Source organism: Aethalodelphis obliquidens, unplaced genomic scaffold (assembly GCF_003676395.1).
Source record: "Aethalodelphis obliquidens isolate GAN/ISIS:26980383/991018 unplaced genomic scaffold, ASM367639v1 scaffold35, whole genome shotgun sequence".
Classification (NCBI taxonomy): domain Eukaryota; kingdom Metazoa; phylum Chordata; class Mammalia; order Artiodactyla; family Delphinidae; genus Aethalodelphis; species Aethalodelphis obliquidens.
This window is the reverse complement of record NW_020837979.1, coordinates 10,870,536-10,895,264: the sequence shown is the minus strand read 5'-3', so window position 1 is coordinate 10,895,264 and position 24,729 is coordinate 10,870,536. Positions and strand designations below refer to the sequence as shown.

Here is a 24,729-nt window from a genome sequence, read left to right as displayed (position 1 = left end):
CCAAAATCTCAGGGAGAGGAAGTCTATGTAGTTAGAAATCTGAACCTTTCTCTCTCCCATTTATTTTGATGAGTGGGACAAGGGAAGGAAGGTGAATGTATATTTAGTTGTGAAGCAGGGAAATCTACCCTGTGAATAAACTCCCCCAGTGATTCCCATGTGCACCTTCCTGCCCCCTCTCCATCACTTCCCCATGCACCTAATATACCATTTTAGTTTCCCTAGCATGTTGGTTTCATTTTTTGATCTATAGATATGGTATAATTTTTGTTTGTTTATATTTGGGGCAAATAATATAGTAGTATAATATAAAACATCCTGTAAGGTATATAATACACATATGCACACACCCCACTTTGTTAATCAGTGGCACTAAGCCTCTAAGAATTGGGCTTAGATTGAGTCTTACTCCCCAGGCAAAGAGAGAGTAGGAAACTTGTCTCTGAATGATTATTTGATTTAATTAATAAATCCTGCTCCATACTTTGGAAAAAAGTGCTTGAACATGTCCTACATGTGTTAATTTTTAAGGAGAGCTGGCAGTTAAGGAAAGGCGTAAGTGAAATTGGAGAAGAAGTAGATTACGATGAGGAGCTCTATGTGGCTGGAAATATGGTTATCTGGAGCAAAGGAAGTAAAAGCCAGGCATTGGCTGTTTATAAGGCGTTTACAGTTGACAGTCCTGTTCAACAGGTGAGTTGATTTGAATTTTAGCGTTTGATTGACTACTTAACACTTAAAAAAGGTTTTGTCCTAAAATTTAACAGAAATAATAAAAACAGTGTAATGGTCCCAGCAGCTGGGTGTCCATTTAAAAAATTTCATTTGTTTTCTGTATCATCACTTTTTTTACACCATCTTTTGTCAATTTAATGATAGTCTTTAAACATTGTTCTTGAGTAATTCAATTTGTTATTCTCAGTAAAAATTTCTAAGACATTGAGGGTACAAAGAATACTGTAACACATGATGATTATAATTGATTGCAGAGTATTCAATAAATAAAAATCTGGTTCCTAGTGATAATCAGAAAGAGAAAGAAAAAACCTAACTTGTTATCATTGCAGTTGGCTATTACACCTAACTCTATTATGAAAATCGGTAAAGGGAAGGAATTAAGCATTTGCCCTGCCTTTCTAGGAAGACGTGCAGTTCATCTTGAGTTAATGAAGGAACACCCTTATTTATGGATGAATGCCAGCTAATATAGAAAGGAGGGTAGAGTTAAAAAATCACCACTTTGTAACCTCCAGTGTAATAATGGATTCAGAAAAGGATTGTTAATGGATATTAACACTCTTGGGTGAAAGGATATTACCATGGCACCAAGGTATTACCCTATGAATTACTTGCTAAAATGGACTGGACATCAGGTGCTAGAAGAAAATTACATTATTTTTCCTCAGGTGGGATGACGGTTTTGTGGTTATATAGGAGTACATCTTTAGTTTTAGGAAATGCACGATGAAGTGATTAGGGGTAAAGTGTCATGATGTGTGCAATTTTCAAATAGCCCCTGCCCCCTGCAATTCCACGTGTACTCAAATGCCCTTAAACAGGTACGGCAGAATTCAGGTGAGACAGATGTCCACTGTACTGTTTCATCTTTTCTTACTGAAAGTTTTTAGAATATCAAGTTGGGGGAGAAGTGAAAACATTTTTGTTGGTTGCATTAATTGTTAGGCTACTGACAGGATGTTTTTAGAAGCTTTTTACTCATGTGAAGTTCCCCATATGTAGACACTGAAATCGTACCTCGACACTGCTTTTTTTTTTTTTCCATGAACTATTTCCTGATGAGTGTTGTACTCTTCTAACAATTTATTAGGAAGGGTCAACTGAATTATTCCCAAATTTGAGAGCATGTGTGAAAGCATTTCCATCCAGGAGTGTCAAAGCCAGTGCTCTTTTTGCTGATAATTTCCCCCTCATGTAACATTGTGAATGTATTTAATACCACTGAAAAATGGTTAAGATGGTAAATTTTATGTTATGTATATTTTACCACAATTAAAAAGACACATAAAAATGCCATTAAAAAATTTCAATAAGTGATTGTCAGTTGAAGTTTAACGGCTTTTCAGTGGCATTCAGTAAGTGAGTGCCATTAAAAAATTTCAATAAGTGATTGTCAGTTGAAGTTTAACGGCTTTTCCTAGTTTGTATATATATTTTTAAGATGGGCCCTTAAGAAAGGGAAATGTTTTTCTAAACATTCTTTCTGGCGAGTCAGAGAATGACAAGATTAGGTAAGTCTGGAGATTATAAAATAGCTTGGCAATTTTCAACTCTTCTGATAATCTTTAGCTTTGTATAGGATATAGGGTTTACTACAGGTTGAACCACTATTTGAATTCACTTTTGCTGCAAAGCTATCTAGTACGTTTCTTGATTTTGTTTTCCCTTTTCTTTTTATTTGCAAGCATAGTTTATCTTTCCTTAAGATAGTTATCATTAATTAGTCTAGTTTTATCTTATTTTTCTTTGTTCCCATGGTATATGTGTTGAGCTGATGAGGAGGGACCGTTATGTAGGTGACACTATTATTTAGATAACATTAGTTAATAGGTTATTATTTAGATGTCATTTTCCTAGGTAAGCATTTTGTTTTGATTTTAGGCATTGTGGTGTGACTTCATTATATCACAGGATAAGTCTGAAAAGGACTATGGTAAGTTCCTTTTTGAAATTTTATTTGATCTTATGATGATTCCAAATGTTTATCTCATTTTTTTCATTCAAAGTAAGCCACTAATAATGGTGGGTTAGCGCAAGCATTTTTATATTGTGCATTAAAGAATTTGTGTTGTTGGGAATTGCAATTCATTTATTTTTAAAACATTTATTTATTTATTTATTTATGGCTGTGTTGGGTCTCCATTGTTGCATGCGGGCTTTCTCCAGTTGCGGTGAGCAGGGGCTATTCTTTGTTGCAGTGTGCGGGCTTCTCATTGCGGTGGCTTCTGTTGTTGCAGAGCACGGGCTCTAGACGCTTGGGCTTCAGTAGTTGTGGCTCTCGAGCTCTAGAGCGTAGGCTCAGTAGTTGTGCTGCACAGGCTTAGTTGCTCCGCGGCATGTGAGATCTTCCTGGACTAGGGCTCGAACCCGTGTCCCCTGCATTGGCAGGCAGATTCTTAACCACTGTGCCACCAGGGAAGTCCCGGGAATTGCAATTTATGATTATTGGGATTTTTTTTTTGAAAACAATGCATATATCTTGTTGTACTCTCTCTTTTCAGGTAGTGATGAAGTAGAAAAATGCATATGTATATTGCAAAGCTCATGTATTAACATGCATAGCATAGAAGGAAAGGATTACATAGCTTCTTTACCTTTTCAGGTAAACTTGAGTGTTTCAGTGTTTTTGTGTTTTACTGGAGAATATTCTTGAATTAATTGGTTTCAGAAGTATTGCTACTCTCATGTCTTGTAATCAAAAATGTTATTTTTACTGAAATAAACTTGTAGTGGCTTACCATTTCCATCCTTTGTCTTAAAAATAAATTATTTAGTGAAGTGAATTATGAAGTCTTTTCTGAGAGGTTTTTTTTCAGTTTAAGTGACATAGAAGAAATCATTTTGGTTTTATTCAAGCACTTGAGCAATATTAGTCTTTCTCCTGTTTCTCATTATCTTTTTCATGCCCTAATGCTGTTGTTACACTTTAATCACACTGTCATTTTGGTACTGATATTAGCTACTGGCAGGAATTTCAGGTCGAACTTCTCTTTCTTAGATTTGATTTTGTCTTAGATTTACTTGTTAGAATTACTTAAAAATTATAGTTAATGATTGTTACTTTGCAAAACTCTTATTAAATTGGAAGGAAATCTAATGTTCTGTAATGTTTCGTAAAAACATGTTATAAAGAATAGTTTCTTTTACTTCTGTTTTTTTCCTCACCCTTTTACCCAATAGGTTGCAAATGTTTGGCCCACGAAGTATGGCTTGTTGTTTGAACGAAGCAGCTCTTCACATGAGGTTCCTCCAGGCCCACCCAGGTATGCAGGTCAGAATATGATTCCTTGGGCTTTTTTTGGTTGGTTCTAAGGTAAAATTGTTTACCCAAAAGTTTGGGATGATGATAATTTCCATGCTGTCAGCACAGATAGATGCCTTTTTCTCTCATCTCAGCATTGTACCCTTATGAGTTCTACTTCTCACTTGGCTCTTAATTATCTACAGCTTTTTTCCCCAAGTAGTAAAATTGAGCAAACACTTGGCTTAAAGATAACAAAACTCAATTCTTAGCTCTGCCATTTTTTCCATCATGTTACTTTGGGCAAATCATTAGCTTTGGCTTTAGTTTCCTTATCTGTTACAGGAAGAATACTGTCATTTATTTCTTAGGATTTATGCAGTAATTTAACAAGCTAATGTATATAATCTCTTGACATAGCGCTTCTTATGTCTTAGGTGCGTAATAAATTATAGTGTGTTTACTTTGTCTCCCTAATCAGCTGTGAGCTCGTTGACGGGCAGGAACATACAGTACCTGTCACAGTGTGCTGCAAGTAGTAGACACTGAGTTTTAAGAAAATTGCTTATAGATTTTAATCTCTCTCTGTGTTTAGATAGAAGGTCTGTTTTTTCCTCTTTTTTCAGTCACTCCTTAAGAAAATGCAGCCATTTCATTTACTTGAAGTGTTTCTTCTTTTTATTTTTAAATACTCTCTTTTGTCAATAGGTCTAGAAGACTAAATTTCTTTCCTAGTTGTTAGAGACACTGCCACTAAGAGAGGTTTTAAAAAAAAATGACTGCCTTATGCCCATTACTCTGTTTGTTCTGAAAGGTGTTGACTGCTGCTCACAGATACTACCTGGGCTACACTGAGTTCCGTGTGTGTGTGTGTGTGTGTGTGTGTGTGTGTGTGTGTGTGTGCGCGCGCGCGCGCAAATTTACCCTGCATAAGAGGAAAGATTTCTAGGAATAAAATAGAAGATACTGTGAAAAACAGTAGGTCAAAAGTTTTTAGAGGGTTGCTTTTTGAGATGGTAGGTTTCTAGTTGTTAGTGTAATCTGCAGAAGACATTTCTTTGCAAGGAAAGTACAAAATTTGTGCACAAATGGAGTCATCTTATGTTGGTGATTATTTATTTGTTCTTTACTAGAGAACCTTTACCCACTATGTTCAGCATGCTGCATCCACTAGATGAAATCACACCTCTTGTTTGTAAATCTGGAAGTAAGTGTATATTTATAAATTCTTTTATGTAGGCTCTCTTTTGAGTTTGGGGCTGGGGAGGAAATAAAGGAGCTTATGAAAATTAGATTTCTTTTATAAAAATAATATAATTTAAGCATTTAAAAATAACTCTTATTATGAAAATAATTCATATTAATTAATTCATTGAATACCCTGGTATTAATTGTTTTAACAGCTATTCTTTTAGTAAAAATAGAGCCTATACATCAACCAGAAATACTGATATATTTTCTAACTTACCTGTAGATGACTCTGGACTTTGTTCCTTAGTAATTAGTAAGTAAATGAACAATACTTAGATAAACTAAAATCGTTTCCTTTTTTTGGAATAAAGAAATGTAGGGCCTTAGACCTTTACTTTGGAAATTTTTAATATTTCATTTTCCCTGCTCATAATAACATAATTTGCTGGGACTCAGACTTTTAATAGTTCCTAGAGGTATTTCTAGATGCTTGTTTTAAAATTTTAAATGTGACCAAACATAGGCTATTATGAATAATGAGGACTTGAAGGCTAAAAAAAAATATTTATATTCTTTGACCAATTTTACTTTAAGGACTTTATCCCAAGTATATATTCTGAAATACCACTGAGGTTTTTATCTTCTATATCAGGGCTTGGCAAACTACAGCCTGGGGGCTAAATCCAGTTTATTTTTCCAAGGCTTAAGAGCCAAGAGTGGTTTTTACCCTTTTAAAAGGTTGTAGAAAACAAAAAAAATTATGCTACAGAGTCAGTATGTCTGCAAAGCCTAAACTATTTACTCTTTGGCCTTTTACAGAAAAAGTTTATTGATAATTCTATATTATACTGCTAACAACTACAAACAACCTAAAAAAACATGTCAGAGTGTGTGATTGAATGGTATGCAGCCATTATTGATCATGTTTTTGAATAATATTTAATGAGCTCAGGAATTGCTTATTCATAATGTTAAGTAAGGTACAAAACTAACTGCAATATCATCCTAATTTTGTAAGAACATAAAAAATATGTCTGTATAGGAAAAAAAAAAACTCAGACGAGTGCTCCCAAAATATATTAGTAGAGGTTGTTTTGAGTGGAATTATGAATGATTTTTATTTCTTTCTTTATAAAGTACTCCTTTTATAAAATAATTCTTTTTAAATTTTTCAGTATTTTAACTGAGAGGGCAACATTTAGGAGACAGTCAAATAAGGATGTAGAAACCAGTTTATGGGACTGTAGATGTAAAAGCTGGACTCACTAGGAAAAAACTTATTTTGCATGTGTATCCAGTAAAGCAGAAACAGTAGTGTACTGTTCAGCACTGTTTGAATAGTTATAGTAGAGAACAGATTTCTTAGAGAAGAAAAGAACCTGTAAGGAAGTCAAACTTGGTCGAATGGTTGAGTGTAATTTAAGAATAAGTCAGTTATTAAAGGAGTCATGGACCTTTTACCTGTGGCTGATGAATTTAATGGTTTAGTCAGCACAAACCTTCAACATTTAGTTGCATGTGTGTGAAATCAAAACTCGTAAGATTCTCATCTTTAATATATTTTAAAGGAATTGATGCCCAAATAAATTTATTAAAAATTGAGGGTTAATTATGTAATATATTAATAGATTTTTGTGCCTTAATTGCCTTGATTTCTCTTTATCTTTAGGAATTGCAAGAAGTCACTTCATAAACAACAGTCTTGTAAAAGTCCATTGTTCTATACCTGATCATTTCTGTTCTGTCTTTAAGGTCTTTTTGGTTCATCACGGGTACAATATGTTGTAGATCATGCAATGAAAATTGTTTTTCTCAACACTGATCCCTCCGTTGTAATGACCTATGACACCGTTCAAGGTTTGCATTCTGTGTGGGCTCTCCGGAGAGTCAAAACAGAGGTAAGGGTGAAGGCAGATCACTTCTTAATAGAAAAGGATAGTTAATACTAAAAACTTTGCAGGTTTTTAGAAGAATCACTTGTGAAATAGGTTGAGTGCTTTAGGTAAAAAGATATTATATCTTTAATAACTGGCAACTACCCTGCATTCTCACAAGGAAATTGCCCTTTTAATCTAATTATTTTCTGCCCCCTCCCCCTTTTCATTTTGACTTAAGGAAGAGAATGTTGTTTTAAAGTTCTCTGAACAGGGGGGCACCCCACAGAATGTGGCCACCAGCAGCTCGCTCACAGCACACCTCAGAAGCCTCTCCAGGGGAGACTCCCCCGTGGCTTCCCCCTTCCAGAACTACTCCTCCATCCACAGCCAGAGTCGCTCAGCCTCCTCGCCCAGCCTACACTCCCGCTCACCTTCCATTTCCAACATGGCAGCTCTCAGGTGGGAATTAAGTGTGGAAGCATTTCCTTGCTTTAAACAAGACATCCCAAGAAAAAGATACCTTCTTTTAAAACTTTCTCTTGTGATTTGAAGGATTTAAAATTTCTGTTGACAGATCCTGAGTATCTTTTAGAGAAAACAGCATTATTCCAGTTGTGCTATTTTTACTAAGACTTCCAGGCCTACTGTGTTACTTTTTCACTGAGTCATATTTAGAGACTGCCAGTGCTTGTTGTAAGAGTGCCTCATTTTTACCACTAAGTAGCAGCAGTTTGGTGAATATTAATTACAGAAATTTTTTGGTACTGTTTTCTTTTGTCTTAATTTGCATTAGCTTTTCTTTTGTTTTTGTTAATATCTGTCTGGTACAATAGGGACATAGTTTTGTTGGTGTGTATATGTTTGAATGTATAGGAACATAGTTTAAACTTTTTTGAATAATATTGGTATAAATAATTGATTTTCTGAGGCAGAAAATGAACTGATTTTCAGTTAAAGAAAAAGAATTCTAACAGGAATTCTAAATCCTTAGAATATAATAAAGCATGTTGACAAACTGTTTAAGTAGCTACTTCTTTTTAAAAAAATTGTATTTCTGACTGGGTTTATGTTATGAATACTCTCCATACATAGAATTTGGAAAGCTTTATTAGAAAGTGTGTTATATCAGCCTGCGTTATTAATTGTGGTGCACTCTTTTCTCTTTATTTTGCAGTCGTGCTCATTCTCCAGCCTTAGGAGTGCACTCTTTTTCAGGGGTGCAAAGGTTCAACCTTTCAAGCCATAATCAGTCTCCAAAGAGACACAGTATTTCTCATTCTCCAAATAGTAATTCTAACGGCTCCTTTCTTGCACCAGAAACAGAGCCAATTGTTCCTGAACTTTGTATGGACCATTTATGGACAGAAACGATTACTAATATAAGGTTTGGAGTATATATTTTTATATTCAAAGAAAAATGATGCTAAAAGTTTTAGAAAATACTTGGCATTTTGTGTAAAGCTTCCTTTGAGTATAAGCAGTTATTAATATTTCTAAAATACATAGAGATATATATTAAAGGCTACCTCAGTTTCAGTAGAGGGTGTTAGTGATATTAAGGTGATCATAAAAATATTCTTTTGTCATTTGCTATTTCTTCCTTAGTAATCTCTCAGATTTGAGGTGTTTGATGTTTTAGGGAGAGACAACTAATTCCTGTAGATTAGGAAACTTGGGAATTTATAACATTTTTCTTAAGTTTTGTCTTTATGTTAGTTGAGTATCAGCTGTTTTTCTGGGAAACACAACTCAGACCTCTGTTCCATGTGACCTTCCTCCTTTTATGTTCTCTTTAATCAGTCATTCAGTCAATGCCAGTGTGTGTACTGGTGGCTGTGGTTTATCAGCAAATAAGTTGCTGTCCCTGTCCTCAGAAAGAGCCAGCTGGAGGATGGTGGCACTGCTCATCTGCTGGTAGGGCTTTGGAAAGATGACTAGGTATTTCCTGGGTGGGTAAGCGAGGCAGTACACAGTAGTTAGAGGGGATCAGAAGAAAAGTGCAAAAGTGTGAATCTGTGGTTTGTTCAGGGAATTAAAAATACTCTCCATTTGTTTGTGCAGGAGGAGGGGAAAGGGCTGTGAAAGAGGAGGTGGAGACAGATGGCCTTTTGGGCTGTTCTGTTTGATGAGAGCTGTAAGAAGGTGCTTTATATGTGGGTCATAAACTCAGGGGTCAGAGCAGTCACTTATCAGTGGTGATTGAGGCAAGACAGGTGGATTGGAATTTATGGATGAGGCAAGACAGGTGGATTGGAGTTTATGGATGAGGCAAGACAGGTGGATTGGAGTTTATGGATGAGGCAAGACAGGTGGATTGGAGTTTATGGAGTGTGTAGAGGTTGGGTTCGAGGAGGGCCTGTGGATGAGCTTGCAGTTGCAGGGGTTCTGGTAACCCTCAGGAACCAAAGATAGTAATCATGGGGATGTGTGGTGTATAGGCCTTTTCTTTAGCAGAGGGTTTAACATTCATTAGATTCTCAGAGTCTGTGGCTTCCGAATAGTTAAAACCAGGCTGTGTAGAATCAGAAGAGGGCTAGTGACTAAAGTCTTGGAAGCTTAAGATTTGGGAGGGGTGAAAAGAGATAAAGCTGCTGCAGAGAGACAGAGCAAGAGAGGTCAGGTGGGGGAAGCAGCAGGACATGTCATGGAACACAAGAAAAGTGGCTTTTGAGAAGAAGATGCCAATGTTGCCAGGTGCTGGTGAAGTGTGGCACTCTTAGGTGAGCTCAGAGAGGCAGTACCTGGATGGCAAGGTCACTGGTGACCTTGGCCAGAGCACCTGGGGGTAGGGGTCTAGGGTGGAGTGGAATGGGGTGGAAAAAGTAAATGGGGACCGAGGAGGTGAACATAGGTATACAGACTGTCCAGGGAGTTTGCCTTTGAATGGGAATGAGGATACAAAACTAGCTGAGGGAATCTCAGGGTCAAGGGAGAGTTTTGTTTTTCCTGAACTATGTTAGAGAAAATTAGTCTTCATTTTTGCCCTTAAATACCTAAGTGTGTTTCTCTAAAAAGTAAGGACATTTTCTTACCTAACCATGCTACCATTTTTACACCCAGCCAAATTAACAGTAAGTCCTTTATATAATCTAATATTTAGTCCATCTCTGTATTTAAAGACTCATTTTAATATGAGAGAGTAGGCTACGAAAAGACTATATACCCAGAGCAGGGAAAGCACTGAAAATACAGCTGGCTGTACGGCCTTAAGCTCTCCACATCCGAGTAGAAAGACAAGCGCATGTTCTTAGGCTGGCAGGTCAGGGATAGGCAGTTGGAGGAAAGGAAAGATGTGAGTACAGTGTTGAAGTATGTTCTATTTTTATATATATAAAATAAAAATTTCTTATAAAATAAAAATTCCTTATATATAGAATAAAAATTCCCTGTATTTAAAAATCATTTGTCTTTAAATACCTTATTGCTAAGTTGGATATATTGCAGATCCTTATTGTACAGAGTTACAAAGAAATTTTTGAGAATAGAGAATTTTTGAGTATGGGTTAAAAAAAAGGGATGAAGTGGAGCCTAATCTGAGAGAGAGGATAGATTGGAGAGGTCATGTTATAAAATGTCTGACCCCTTAGACCCTGTAAGAGGTCTAAGATCTCTTCAAGTTTGCATTACTTTAGCAGTAGGCAGCTTGCATAATGTGGAATTAAAAAGTCTGTTGGTAATGATTACATTTATTGTAATTTTTCCCCCAAAAAGCTGTGTAGTGGACTCAGAGTCAAAGAGCTGAAAGGAATCTTAGAGATCATGAAGTTCAATTCTTAGAAGTGCTTTTGTGTTTTCGAGGTTATTGCTTGGCCCAAGTAGTATTTCCTGTAGAATATTTTCAAAGACTTTTAATAATTACTATGGTAGATTTTTAAGTGAGTGCCAACAGTTTCTTTACTAATATATCTATTACAGGGAGAAAAATTCACAGGCCTCAAAAGTCTTTATTACATCTGATCTATGTGGGCAGAAGTTCTTGTGCTTTTTAGTAGAGTCCCAGCTCCAGTTACGGTAAGTGCGTTTATGTATCTCATTCATTTGGTATAAATAAACTTAGGACTGTTTTTTCTTTTTCTTTTTCTCTCTCTCTCTCTCTCTTTTTTTTGACTTAAGTAGCTTTATTGAAATAATTTACATACCATAAAATTAACATGTTTTAAGTGTACAGTTTAATGATTTTTAGTAAATTCACAGTTATGCAGCATCACCACAATCCAGTTTTCAAAATTTCTATCACTTTAAAAAGATCTCTTGTGCTTGACTTGCATTCAGTCTCTGTTCCCATTCCCAACCTCAGGCAACCAGTATATAGGCTTTCTGCCTCTGTAGATTTGCCTTTTCTGGATATTTTATGTAAATAGAATCGTACAATATATAATTTTTTGTGTGTCCACCTTCTTCCACTTAGCATGTTTCTTAGGGCCTACCATGTATAACATGTATAAATATTTTATTCCTCTTGCTTTGTAGTATTGTATAAATATACCACATTTTGTCTATCTAGTCATTAGTTGATGGGCATTTGGGTTGTTTACACTTTTTTGACCATTGTGAATTATGGCACTATGAACATTGGAGCCAAAGCCTTTGTGTGGACATACATGATTTCAGGTAGATAGATAGGTAGATAACTAGGAGTGGATCAAATGATAAATTCGTTGTAAACTTTTAAAGAAATTGCTAGATTTGTCTTCCAAATAAGCTGTACCATTTTACATTCCCACCAGTAATGTTTGAGTGTTCCAATTTCTTCATCCTTGACAAGATTTCTTTTTTAAATTTTTGAATATTATTTATTTTTTTATACAGCAGGTTATTATTAGTCATCAATTTTTTACACATCAGTGTATACATGTCAATCCCAATCACCCAATTCATCACATGACCATCCCCAACCCCCTGCGGCTTTCCCTCTTGGTGTCCATACATTTGTTCTCTGCATCTGTGTCTCAACTTCTGCCCTGCAAACTGGTACATCTGTATCATTTTTCTAGGTTCCACATACATGTGTTAATATACGATATTTGTTTTTCTCTTTCTGACTTACTTCACTCTGTATGACAGTCTCTAGATCCATCCGCGTCTCAACAAATGACCCAATTTCGTTACTTTTTATGGCTGAGTAATATTCCATTGTATATATGTACCACATCTTCTTTATTCATTCGTCTGTTGATGGGCATTAGGTCGCTTCCATGACCTGGCTACTGTAAATAGTGCTGCAGTGAACATTGGGGTGCATGTGTCTTTTTGAATTATGGTTTTCTCTGGGTATATGCCCAGTAGTGGGATTGCTGGATCATATGGTAATCCTATTTTTAGTTTTTTAAGGAACCTCTGTACTGTTCTCCATAGTGGCTGTATCAATTTACATTCCCACCAACAGTGCAAGAGGGTTCCCTTTTCTCCACACCCTCTCCAGCATTTGTTGTTTGTAGATTTTCTGATGATGCCCATTCTAACTGGTGTGAGGTGATATCTCACTGCAGTTTTGATTTGCATTTCTCTAATAATTAGTGATGTTGAGCAGCTTTTCATGTGCCTCTTGGCCATCTGTATGTCTTCTTTGGAGAAATGCCTATTTAGGTCTTCTGCCCATTTTTGGATTGGGTTGTTTGTTTCAATATTGAGCTGCATGAGCTGTTTATATATTTTGAAGATTAATCCTTTGTTGATTCGTTTGCAAATATTTTCTCCCATTCTGAGGGTTGTCTTTTCATCTTATTTATGGTTTCCTTTGCTGTGCAAAAGCTTTGAAGTTTCATTAGGTCCCATTTGTTTACTTTTGTTTTTACTTCTATTTCTCTAGGAGGTGGATCAAAAAAGATCTTGCTGTGATTTATGTCAAAGAGTGTTCTTCCTATGTTTTCCTCTAAGAGTTTTATAGTGTCCGGTCTTACATTTAGGTCTCGAATACATTTTGAGTTTATTTTTGTGTATGGTGTTAGGGAGTGTTCTAATTTCATTCTTTTACATGTAGCTGTCCAGTTTTCCCAGCAACACTTATTGAAGAGACTGTCTTTTCTCCATTGTATATCCTTGCCTCCTTTGTCATAGATTAGTTGACCATATAGGTTTGTGGGTTTATCTCTGGGCTTTCTATCTTGTTCCATTGATCTATGTTTCTCTTTTTGTGCCAGTACCATATTGTCTTGATTACTGTAGCTTTGTAGTATAGTCTGAAGTCAGGGAGTCTGATTTCTCCCGCTCTGTTTTTTTCCCTCAAGACTGCTTTGGCTATTCAGGGTTTTTTGTGTCTCCATACAAATTCTAAGATTTTTTTGTTCTAGTTCTGTAAAAAATGCTATTGGTAATATGATAGGGATTGCATTGAACCTGTAGATTGCTTTGGGTAGTATAATCATTTTCACAATATTGATCCTTCCAATCCAAGAACATGGTATATTTCTCCATCTGTTGGTATCATCTTTAATTTCTTTCATCAGTGTCTTATAGTTTTCTGCATACAGGTCTTTTGTCTCCCTAGGTAGGTTTATTCCTAGGTATTTTATTGTTTTTGTTGCAGTGGTAAATGGGAGGGTTTCCTTACTTTCTCTTTCAGATATTTCATCGTAAGTGTATAGGAATGCAAGAGATTTCTGTGCATTAATTTTGTATCCTGCTACTTTACCAAATTCATTGATTAACTCTAGTAGTTTTCTGGTAGCATCTTTAGGATTCTCTATGTATAGTATCATGTCATCTGCAAGCAGTGACAGTTTTACTTCTTTTCCGATTTGGATTCCTTTTATTTCTTTTTCTTCTCTGATTGCTGTTGCTAAAACTTCCAAAACTGTGTTGAATAATAGTGGTGAGAGTGGGCAACATTGTCTTGTTCTTGATCTTAGAGGAAATGTTTTCAGTTTTTCAGCATTGAGAATGATGTTTGCTGTGGGTTTGTCATATATGGCCTTTATTATGTTGAGGTAGGTCCCCTCTATGCCCACTTTCTGGAGAGTTTTTATCATAAATCGGTGTTGAATTTTGTCAAAAGCTTTTTCTGCATCTATTGAGATGATCATATGGTTTTTATGCTTCAATTTGTTAATATGGTGTATCACATTGATTGATTTGCGTATATTGAAGAATCCTTGCATCCCTGGGATAAATCCCACTTGATCATGGTGTATGATCCTTTTAATGTGTTGTTGGATTCTGTTTGCTAGTATTTTGTTGAGGATTTTTGCATCTATATTCATCAGTGATATTGGTCTGTAATTTTCTTTTTTTGCAGTATCTTTGTCTGGTTTTGGTATCAGTGTGATGCTGGACTCATAGAATGAGTTTGGGAGTGTTCCTTCCTCTGCAATTTTTTAGAAGAGTTTGAGAAGGATCATGTTAGCTCTTCTGTAAGTGTTTGATAGAATCACCTGTGAAGCCATCTGGTCCTGGGCTTTTGTTTGTTGGAAGATTTTTAATCACAGTTTTAATTTCATTACTTGTGATTGGTCTGTTCATATGTTCCGTTTCTTCCTGTTTCAGTCTTGGAAGCTTATATCTTTCTAAGGATTTGTTCATTTCTTCCAGGTTGTCCATTTTATTGGCATAGAGTTGCTTGTAGTAGTCTCTTAGGATGCTTTGTGTTTTTGCAGTGTCTGTTGTAACTTCTCCTTTTTCATTTCTAATTTTATTGATTTGAGTCTTTCCCCTCTTTTTCTTGATGAGTCTGGCTAATGGTTTATCAATTTTGTTTATCTTCTCAAAGAACCAGCTTTTAGTTTTATTGATCTTTGCTATTGTTTTCTTTGTTTCTATTTCATTTATTTCTGCTCTGACCTTTATGATTTCTTTCCTTCTGCTAACCTTGGGTTTTGTTTGTTCTTCTTTCTCTAGTTCCTTTAGGCGTAAGGTGAGTTTGTTTATTTGAGATTTCTCTTGTTTTCTTGAGGTTTGTATAGCTATAAACTTCCTTCTTAGAACTGCTTTTGCTGCATCCCATAGGTTTTGGATCGTCGTGTTTTCATTGTCATTTGTCTCTAGTTATTTTTTGATTTCCTCTTTGATTTCTTCAGTGATCTCTTGGTTATTTAGTAACGTATTGTTTATCCTCCATGTGTTTGTGTTTTTTACGTTTTTTTCTCTGTAATTGATTTCTAATCTCATAGCGTTGTGGTCAGAAAAGATGCTTGATATGATTTCAATTTTCTTAAATTTACTGAGGCTTGATTTGTGACCCAAGATGTGATGTATCCTGGAGAATGTTCCGTGCGCACTTGAGAAGAAAGTGTAATCTGCTGTTTTGGGATGGAATGTCCTATAAATATCAATTAAATCTATCTGGTCTGTTGTGTCATTTAAAGCTTCTGTTTACTTATTTATTTTCATTTTGGATGATTTGTCCATTGGTGTAAGTGAGGTGTTAAAGTCCCCCACTATTATTGTGTTACTGTCGGTTTCCTCTTTTATAGCTGTTAGCAGATGCCTTATGTATTGAGGTGCTCCTATGTTGGGTGCATATATATTTATAATTGTTATATCTTCTTCTTGGATTGATCCCTTGATCATTATGTAGTGTCCTTCCTTGTTTCTTGTAACATTCTTTATTTTATAGTCTGTTTTATCTGATATGAGTATTGCTACTCCAGCTTTCTTTTGATTTCCATTTGCATGGAATATCTTTTTCCATCCCCTCACTTTCAGTCTGTATGTGTCCCTAGGTCTGAAGTGGGTCTCTTGTATACAGCATATATGTGGGTCTTGTTTTTGTATCCATTTAGCAAGCCTGTATCTTTTGGTTGGAGCATTTAATCCATTCATGTTTAAGGTAATTATCGATATATATGTTCCTATGACCATTTTCTTAATTGTTTGGGGTTTGTTTTTGTAGGTCCTTTTCTTCTCTTGTGTTCCCCCTTAGAGAAGTTCCTTTAGCATTTGTTGTAGAGCTGGTTTGGTGGTGCTGAATTCTCTTAGCTTTTGCTTGTCTGTAAAACTTTTGATTTCTCCATCGAATCTGAATGAGATCCTTGCTGGGTGGAGTAGTCTTGGTTGTAGGTTCTTCCATTTCTTCTCTTTCAATATACCATGCCACTCCCTTCCGGCTTGTAGAGTTTGTGCTGAGAAATCAGGTGTTAACCTTATGGGAGTTCCCTTGTATGTTATTTGTCGTTTTTCCCTTGCCGCTTTCAGTAATTTTTCTTTATCTTTAATTTTTGCCAATTTGATTACTGTGTGTGTCGGTGTGTTTCTCCTTGGGTTTATCCTCTATGGGACTCGCTGCCCTTCCTGGACTTGGGTGGCTACTTCCTTCCCCATGTTAGGGAAGTTTTCGACTATAATCTCTTCAAATATTTTCTCTTGTCCTTTCTCTCTCTCTTCTCCTTCTGGGACCCCTATAATGTGAATGTTGTTGCGTGTAATGTTGTCCCAGAGGTCTCTTAGGCTGTCTTCATTTCTGTTTTTTTTTTTTTTGGTGGTACGCGGGCCTCTCACTGTTGTGGCCTCTCCCGTTGCGGAGCACAGGCTCTGGACACGCAGGCTCAGCAGCCATGGCTCGTGGGCCCAGCCGCTCTGCGGCATGTGGGATCTTCCCAGACCGGGGCACGAACCCGTGTCCCCTGCATCGGCAGGCGGACTCTCAACCACTGCGCCACCAAGGAAGCCCTGTCTTCATTTCTTTTCATTCTTTTTTCTTTAGTCTGTTCTGCAGCCGTGAATTCCACCATTCCGTCTTCCAGGTCACTTATCCGTTCTTCTGCCTCAGTTATTCTGCTATTGATTCCTTCTAGTGTAGTTTTATTTCAGTTATTGTATTGTTCATCTCTGTTTGTTTGTTCTTTAATTCTTCTAGGTCTTTGTTAAACATTTCTTGCATCTTCTCGATCTTTGCCTCCATTCTTTTTCCGAGGTCCTGGATCATTTTCACTATCATTATTCTGAATTCTTTTTCTGGAAGGTTGCCTATCTCCAGTTCATTTAGTTGTTTTTCTGGGGTTTTATCTTGTTCCTTCATCCAGTACATAGCCCTCTGCCTATTCATCTTGTCTGTCTTTCTTTGAATGTGGTTTTTGTTCCACAGGCTGCAGGATTGTAGTTCTTCTTGCTTCTGCTGTCTGCCCTCTGGTTGATGAGGCTATCTAAGAGGCTTGTGTAAGTTTCCTGATGGGAGGGACTGGTGGTGGGTGGAGCTGACTGTTGCTCTGGTGGGCAGAGCTCTGTAAAACTTTAATCCACTTGACTGCTGATGGGTGGGGCTGGGTTCCCTCCCTGTTGGTTGTTTGGCCTGAGGCAACCCAGCACTGGAGCCTATCTGGGATCTTTGGTGGGCCTAATGGTAGACCCTGGAAGGGCTTATGCCAATGAGTACTTCCCAGAACTTCTGCCGCCAGTGTCCTTGTCCCCACGGTGAGCCCCAGCCACCCCCTGCATCTGCAGGAGACCCTCCAACACTAGCAGGTAGGTCTGGTTCAGTCTCCCCTGGGGTCACTGCTCCTTCCCCGGGTCCCGATGCACACACTACTTTGTGTGCGCCCTCCAAGAGTGGAGTCTCTGTTTCTCTCAGTCCTGTCGAAGTCCTGTAGTCAAATCCCACTAGGCTTCAAAGTTTGATTCTCTAGGAATTCCTCCTCCCGTTGCCAGACCCCCAGGTTGGGAAGCCTGATGTGGGGCTGCGAACCTTCACTCCAGTGGGTGGACTTCTGTGGTATAAGCGTTCTCCAGTTTGTGAGTCACCCACCCAGCAGTTATGGGCTTTGATTTTTACTGATTGCGCCCCTCCTACCATCTCATTGTGGCTTCTCCTTTGTCTTTGGATGTGGGGTATCTTTTTTGGTGAGTTCCAGTGTCTTCCTGTCGATGATTGTCCAGCTGCTATATGTGATTCTGGTGTTCTCACAAGAGGGAGTGAGAGCACTCCCTTCTACTTCTACTCCACCATCTTGGTTCCTTTTGACAAGATTTGATATTGTCATTTTCTTTGATTATAGCCTTTCTGGTGGGTGTGAAGTGTTTTTATTTTTATTTAATTAAATGGTACAGTTACTTTTTTAAAAAAATTTAATTAATTAACTTTTGGCTGTGTTGGGTCTTTGTTTCTGTGCGAGGGCTTTCTCTAGTTGTGGCAAACAGGGGCCACTCTTCATCGCGGTGCGCGGGCCTCTCACCATTGTGGCCTGTCTTGTTGCGGAGCACAGGCTCCAGACTCGCAGGCTCAGCAGTTGTGGCTCACGGGCCCAGTTGCTCCACGGCATGTGGGATCCTCCCAGACCAGGGCTCGAACCCGTGTCTCCTGCATTAGCAGGCAGATTCTCAACCACTGCGCCACCAGGGAAGCCCTGAAGTGTGTTTTAAAAATTTTATTTATTTATTTATTTTTTGGCTGCATTGGGTGTTCGTTGCTGTGTGTGGGCTTTCTCTAGTTGTGGCAAGTGGGGGGACTACTCTTCTTGCGGTGCACGGGCTTCTCATTGTGGTGGCTTCTCTTGTTGCAGGGCACAGGCTCTAGGCAGTTGGGCTTCAGTAGTTGTGGCACGCGGGCTCTAGAGTGCAGACTTAGCTGTTGTGGCGCATGGGCTTAGTTGCTTCGGGGCATGTGGGATCTTCCTGGACCAGGGCTCGAACCCATGTCCTCTGCACTGGCAGGCGGGTTCTTAACCACTGTACCACCAGGGAAGCCCCTGAAGTGGTTTTAATTTGCATTTCCCTAATGACTTATGATGTTGAGCATCTTCTCATGCGCTTATTAGCCATTCATTTATCTTCTTAGGTAAAATGTGTATTTATATATTTACCAATTTATTGACCTTTAATTTTGAAATTATTATAGATCACAGGATGTTGTAAAGTAGTAGAGGTCCTGTGGAGCCTGCACTTTTTCCCCCAGAGGTAACATCTTACATATCTATAGTGCATTGTTAAAACAAGGAAATTGACATCAGTACAATCAACGGGCCTCATTCAAACTTCTTCAGTTTTACATGTACTCATTTGTGTGTGTATCTGATTCCATGAAATTTTATCACGTGTAGATTTGTGCAAACACCCCAATCAAGATTCAGAACTTCTTTATCACCTCACAGATCTTCCTCATGCTACCCACTTGAGAGTCACATATACCACACCCATCTACCACAGTCCCCAATCCCTGGCAGCCACTAATCTGTTCTCCATCTCTATAATTTTGTCATTTGAAAATGTTTTATAAATGGAATCATACAGTAAGTAACTTTTTGAAATAGGCTTTTTACAGTTAGTATAATACCCTTGAGATCAGTAGAGGCTGTTGCATATATCAATAGTGTATTTCTCTTTTAATTTGAATATTTAGATGTGTAAAGTTTCAAGAGAGTAATGATAAAACCCAGCTCATCTTTGGCTCCGTCACCAACATACAGGCAAAGGATGCAGCTCCAGTGGAGGTAAATGCAGGCACATTTCTTGAGAAGTTGAAAGTCGTTGTGCTTTATAATTTGTACAGATTGGAAAATAAAATTTTTGCCTTTTTTTTTTTTTTTTTTAGAAGATAGACACTATGCTGGTCCTGGAAGGCAGTGGAAACCTGGTGCTGTACACAGGAGTGGTTCGGGTAAGTAATAAATAGCATTTCATGCTTTTAGTAGGACTAATTCCTTAATAATTATTTTTTAATGTTAGTTTAGTTTGATATTTAAAATTTTTTACCTCCTGTCTATAGAATTTGGCAGAAGATTCTTGTAAGAGTTGACAATGAAGTCTTCAATTTAGGTTGGACCGTATTTGGAGGTCTAGGACTACTGTCATTAGATGGGTTGGCAGTATGAAAACAGGGCAGTTGGGGAAACTTTAATGAATATAGATAATTTTAAAAAAAGAAAAAAGTTAATTGAAGTTTTATAAAGAATATAGTTTTGAAATTGATGTATGGGTAGCTTTCTTAAGTCTCAAAGTTTTATTAAATTTTCGTTGTATTAAATGTATAATATATATGTTGTCTGTGTCTTTTTAAACAGTTGTGAACTTTACATACGGAATAATGTAAATTTTACAAATTTAAATTATGAAATTTAAATACAGTTTGAAGGATAATGAAGCAGACATTCATATAAGCACTACCCAGGTTAAGAAACAGGATGTTGCCATATATTTACAGTCTCTTGGATTTTCTTTCCTCATTGTATCCTCATCCCCCAGAGATCCTTACTTGGAATAAATCAGTCCCTTGTTTTTATTACTAGTGTTTGCAGTTATGTATGTATCACTGACGAGTAAATTGTTTAATTTTCCTTGTTTTTGGATTTTCATATAAAGAAAACATACCACATACTCTTCTCTGACTTATTTTGCTCAACATTATATTATTTTTAGATTTATTTGTGTTAACGTGTAGCTGTTGACTCATGCACTGTTACCTAGTTTTCTGTTGTATGATTATACCAGAACTTTACCAGCCACTAGGGTTGTTTTGCTGTTTCCTCTAATAAACAATGCTTAAAAAGTTTTTAAAAAATATATATCTCCTAGCCTTTAGAATATATGCATGTTCAACTTAGCCGCATGGTGCCACATTGTTTTCCAAAGTGTAGGTTGCATCAAGGTTGCAAGGTTGTGCTCCTTGCCTCCAACAGTGTATGAGAGCTCTCGAAGTTTCTTTACATTCTTGCTAACCCAAAGTACTGTTAGCTTTTTGTTTTTGTTTTTCCCAGGTGGGTGCCTCATTACAGCCAGGTGATAATGGAAGTCCAGGCTCCCTCCTGGCCTTTGCTCACAGGGCCGAGGGGTGGGGTGCAGTATTTTCCTATCGTGTTTGTCTGGAGTAGGTTGGTCATTGTCTAAAAGTTTTCTAGCTATTCCTTTACTGATTGGGTCTTTTTTCCTGTCTGCTCCTGTAATGAGACTGTGGTCTGCCTCAATTTCCACGTTACCTAGAGGCCAGTTTGAGAACCGAATGGTGTTATACATCAGTGTTTAGTTCTCAGATCTTTTACTGTGTCATTGTTGGTCAGTTTCACACATGGGTCACTCGTTGGTCAGTTTCACAAAAACTTTATATATACTAGTTCTTCTGTCATTTTTGTTTTTTAATCCGAAAAAACACACCAGGATTTCATACACGTATTTAGAAAGTCCTTTTCTCTATTTCCTCCCTCTCCATTCCTCCCCTCACTCCCTAGTTGGGACAGTGAGGGGTTGCTGCTTTGTTATTGCAGGGTAGGGATGGAATAGAGTGTTCCACCCACAGTCTCTGGAACAGGGAGGGGAGAGGTAGGCTGCTTTTTATTATAGAGGGAGGATGAAAGCCAGGCTCTTCCCCCTTGACAGTTGCTGCACACGGTGGGGCGGTGGAGAGGGGCTGCCTCGTGGCAACGAGAGCAGGGCTTTGTCTGCAGTGCCTGCAGCTGCAGTGCCTGATGAGGGGAGGCGATGCCACCTTGTTACTGCATGGCTGGGCTGTAAGATAGGCCTCGCCTCTGTGCTGGGGCAGGGCGCCACCTAGTCCTTGCAGGTGGGATGACAGGACCCTGCCCGTAGTCTCCAAGCACAGCTCCTGATGGGGCGGGCACTGAGGGCTGTGGCTTCTTCCGTGTGTTTGCCTGAAGTGGGGCAGGTGGGGCGAAAGTGTTTCTGCCCTGCTTAGTCTCTCTTCCTGACCAAGTTTTGGCCAAAAGAGCAAGGTTTTCATGGGCTCTCTTTTGGTGTGTGCTTGTGGACATTTCTGAGTTGTAGGCCTCTTGAGAGCCCAAGGCCTGGTTACGTAGGGAGTTGGAGAAACAAAAACAAAAGCTAGGGAATTCATAGTTCATTCCTGGTTCTCAGGCCCCTAGCCAGTCAGTCTTCTTTCCTCACCTTTTAGAGTCTTCTGCTAGTTGCATCATACATTTCGTGCAGATTTTGTTGTGGTGGTAATTTGTGGGAGGAATAGCAGGGAATGTGCTTATTGCATATTTTTATGAACTGGAGGGGGGGTGGTCTCTGATGGCTTTTTAAAAACTTTATATATACTAGTTCTCCTGTCATTTTTGTTTTTTAATCCTAAGGATTTTATTTGGGCAACTTCTGTAATTCTGTTAGCTTTCGGGTAGTATATTGACATAAATATGTATATTGTCAAAATTCCCCTTTAGTTCTGAGTATCTCCTTTTAGTCTTATCAAGAGTTTTCAGCCTGTGTGGGTGTGAACTTCTGTTGTGTTTTTCTTGAGAACCCTGTGGGTAGCTAAAAGGAAGGAGTGGGTAGCATGGGTTGCTGGCTCATTCTTTTAAGGTCAATGAAGAGTTAATGTAAATTTTTTTTGAGGAAGAAGTATTTGAAAGTTTAGGACAGAAGACAGATTGTGAGCTAGAGAGCACGGTTTGAATTAGGTTGGATTTAATTTCTTGAGTATCGCTTCAGCCTAAATTTTTTGGCTCCCAAGAAGTAATTGGTGTCTTTCTCTCTGCCAGGAAAATACTTAACAAGACTGATGCTTATAGTTTCTGAAAGCTTAGTGTCTCTGCTGCCTTTACCACCAATGAGGTAGAAAAATGCATAGTATACTTGAATTTTGTATAGTGTCTTGACTATATTAACATTCCCCCTGTTTCCTGCCCCCAGAGAAGTCCTTAGTTATGAAAAGAAGGAATCAGATTAAGAATTTATGCCAAGGTACTCATAGTTGGTTGGTAGAATTTGATACATTATTAAAATTTTAATTCTCTTTGTTTTTTAGTTGTGTTTGGTGATCATAGACTTTGAAATATTTAAAGAAATATATGCTTACGTGCCTAATGTTTCATTTAAGAACATGATACAGTAGGAAATTCCCTGGTGGTCCAGTAGTTAGGACTCTGAGCCTCCACTGCAGGGTTCAATCCCTGGTCGGGGAACTAAGATCCTATAAGCTGTGTGGCGTGGCCAAAACAACAACAACAACAACAACAACAACAAAAAATTAAAGCTCATTTTCTTCCACATTTTTTTACTGCTTAAAGGTGGGAAAGGTTTTTATTCCTGGGCTGCCAGCTCCCTCCCTGACAATGTCGAACACGATGCCTCGGCCCAGCACCCCACTTGACAGCGTTAGTACTCCTAACCCTCTGAGTAAGCTGCTTGGATCCCTGGATGAGGTAAGACAGAGAGTGGGTGTTGTCAAAAATTAATAGTGTTTTAAAGAAGTTTGGTCAAATATTAGTTCTTTCCATGGTTAACTTTTTTCTGTTTTAATGATGACAGAATTGGAAGTTTGGCTAATGCTTGTAGAATGTGTATATTTTCAAGCACAAATGATTCAGTAAACATACATTGACTTCCCTTCTGATGTGTAAGGTAGTTTTTGAAGGTGCTGCAGTGAGGAAAGTGATGCATTCTTTTTCATCTTGGGATCTTACTTGGGTGGAACAGATGTACTGTCTGTTTTAAGAGATTATAATTTAAGATAGGTAGACTATTAAGACTTAAGAGGAACAGAAAGTACCATAGGAGATTCACTGATAGGAAGATACATTCTGATGGGATGATGTGGTGGAATCAAAGGCTCCTCTTCTAGAGACGTGTCTACCTTGGTTTGGACCTGGAGGGTAAGTAGGATGTCTGTAGATGGAAGGGGGCTTTGGGGTATGCGGAATTGCATGGGTGTGGGCGTGGAGGCAGGACAGTGCAGAACATTTTAACACATAGTTGTATCTCCATCTCCCAGCATACAAGTGAAGACTCAAGAAGTCTGTGGAATGAATGAACGCTTATAAAAGTACACGTAGTCTCTTGGGTGAGGCAGGGCAGGGGGTGGGATAATAATAACCTGTTTTCTAGTGTTATCTGTGTACTAGGCACTGTTCTGAGTGTTATATATGTATTAACTCATTTAATCCCTTAAAACAGCTTTATTAGGAAAATATTAATCCTTGTTTTACAGATGGGCACATAGAGAGGTACAAGGAGGTTACTGGTCTAACGACATACAGCTAATAAATGGTAGAGCTAGGATTTACACTGTCTTCCTAACATGCTCTTGAAAAAGAAAGGATGAAAAGGTTTTTATTCCGAATGCAGTCTCCAGGGCATTATAGGTTTTTGAGCATGGAGTTAAGAATGTTAGGATTTGTGTTTTAGATAGGTTTATCTTGGGATTGCAGATAGACCAATTAGATCCCAAGTGCTGTAAGACTCTGGGGCCACCTCCTTCCGATTCCTTTCTTTCTCTCCTGATCTTGGTCCCTCAAGTCCAGGTAGTCTCCACAGCTTTGTAGTGCTGTCCATCAGATGTGCTATTTTTATCGACTTTTTCTAGTTGCTTTGGTGAGGACCTTGGTCTGCTACAATGTACTTAGTCATGATTAGAGCAGAATGGTTTTAAATCATTATGTACAATTGCTAGACCATATGCAAAAAAGATATATAATTTCTTTAACCTTAATTTCTCAAAACATGCTTCACATGTGTTGTATTTATGACTTTTTACAGGCTGTTCTATTGTCCCCAGTTCCAGAACTAAGGGATTCTTCAAAGCTTCATGATTCTCTCTATAATGAGGATTGTACTTTCCAACAGCTTGGAACTTACATTCATTCTATAAGAGACCCTGTCCATAACAGGGTAACGCTAGTAAGTATGCATATTTATTTTTAAAAGGTTAGGCAACTTTCCAAGAATTGTGGCTGTTATTTAAAGTTTGTCAGAATGCAGAATTTTGTGATAAATGGAAACAAATGTTTCTTGTGATTTTTAAAATCTCTTGTAATGCGTCATTTTTTTGCCCTATTTTACTTTAAAGTAGTTCTGGCCAACTTTTCT

General features: G+C 37.9%; 1 protein-coding gene across 10 annotated transcripts in view; it reads left to right on the top strand.

Annotated features, from left to right (window-relative positions):
- ANAPC1 (anaphase promoting complex subunit 1) overlaps positions 1-24,729 on the top strand; it is a 143,749-nt gene that overhangs the window by 3,555 nt on the left and 115,465 nt on the right. For 7 of the 10 annotated variants that reach the window (XR_003437693.1, XM_027129032.1, XM_027129033.1 and 4 more), the window contains exons 3-15: positions 532-693; positions 2,620-2,671; positions 3,240-3,340; positions 3,919-4,001; positions 5,113-5,186; positions 6,923-7,068; positions 7,286-7,506; positions 8,222-8,431; positions 10,963-11,058; positions 19,313-19,403; positions 19,505-19,570; positions 22,932-23,066; positions 24,400-24,540. Coding sequence is in view for 9 of the 10 variants with exons in the window: in XM_027129032.1 (XP_026984833.1) it covers positions 532-693; positions 2,620-2,671; positions 3,240-3,340; positions 3,919-4,001; positions 5,113-5,186; positions 6,923-7,068; positions 7,286-7,506; positions 8,222-8,431; positions 10,963-11,058; positions 19,313-19,403; positions 19,505-19,570; positions 22,932-23,066; positions 24,400-24,540 (1,578 nt within the window). In the remaining variant the exon portion in view is untranslated. Of the gene's footprint in view, positions 1-531; positions 694-1,140; positions 1,331-2,619; positions 2,672-3,239; positions 3,341-3,918; positions 4,002-5,112; positions 5,187-6,922; positions 7,069-7,285; positions 7,507-8,221; positions 8,432-10,962; positions 11,059-19,312; positions 19,404-19,504; positions 19,571-22,931; positions 23,067-24,399; positions 24,541-24,729 lie in introns of those variants that run through there. The other 3 variants (XM_027129037.1, XM_027129036.1, XM_027129035.1) reach the window with 3 other exon arrangements.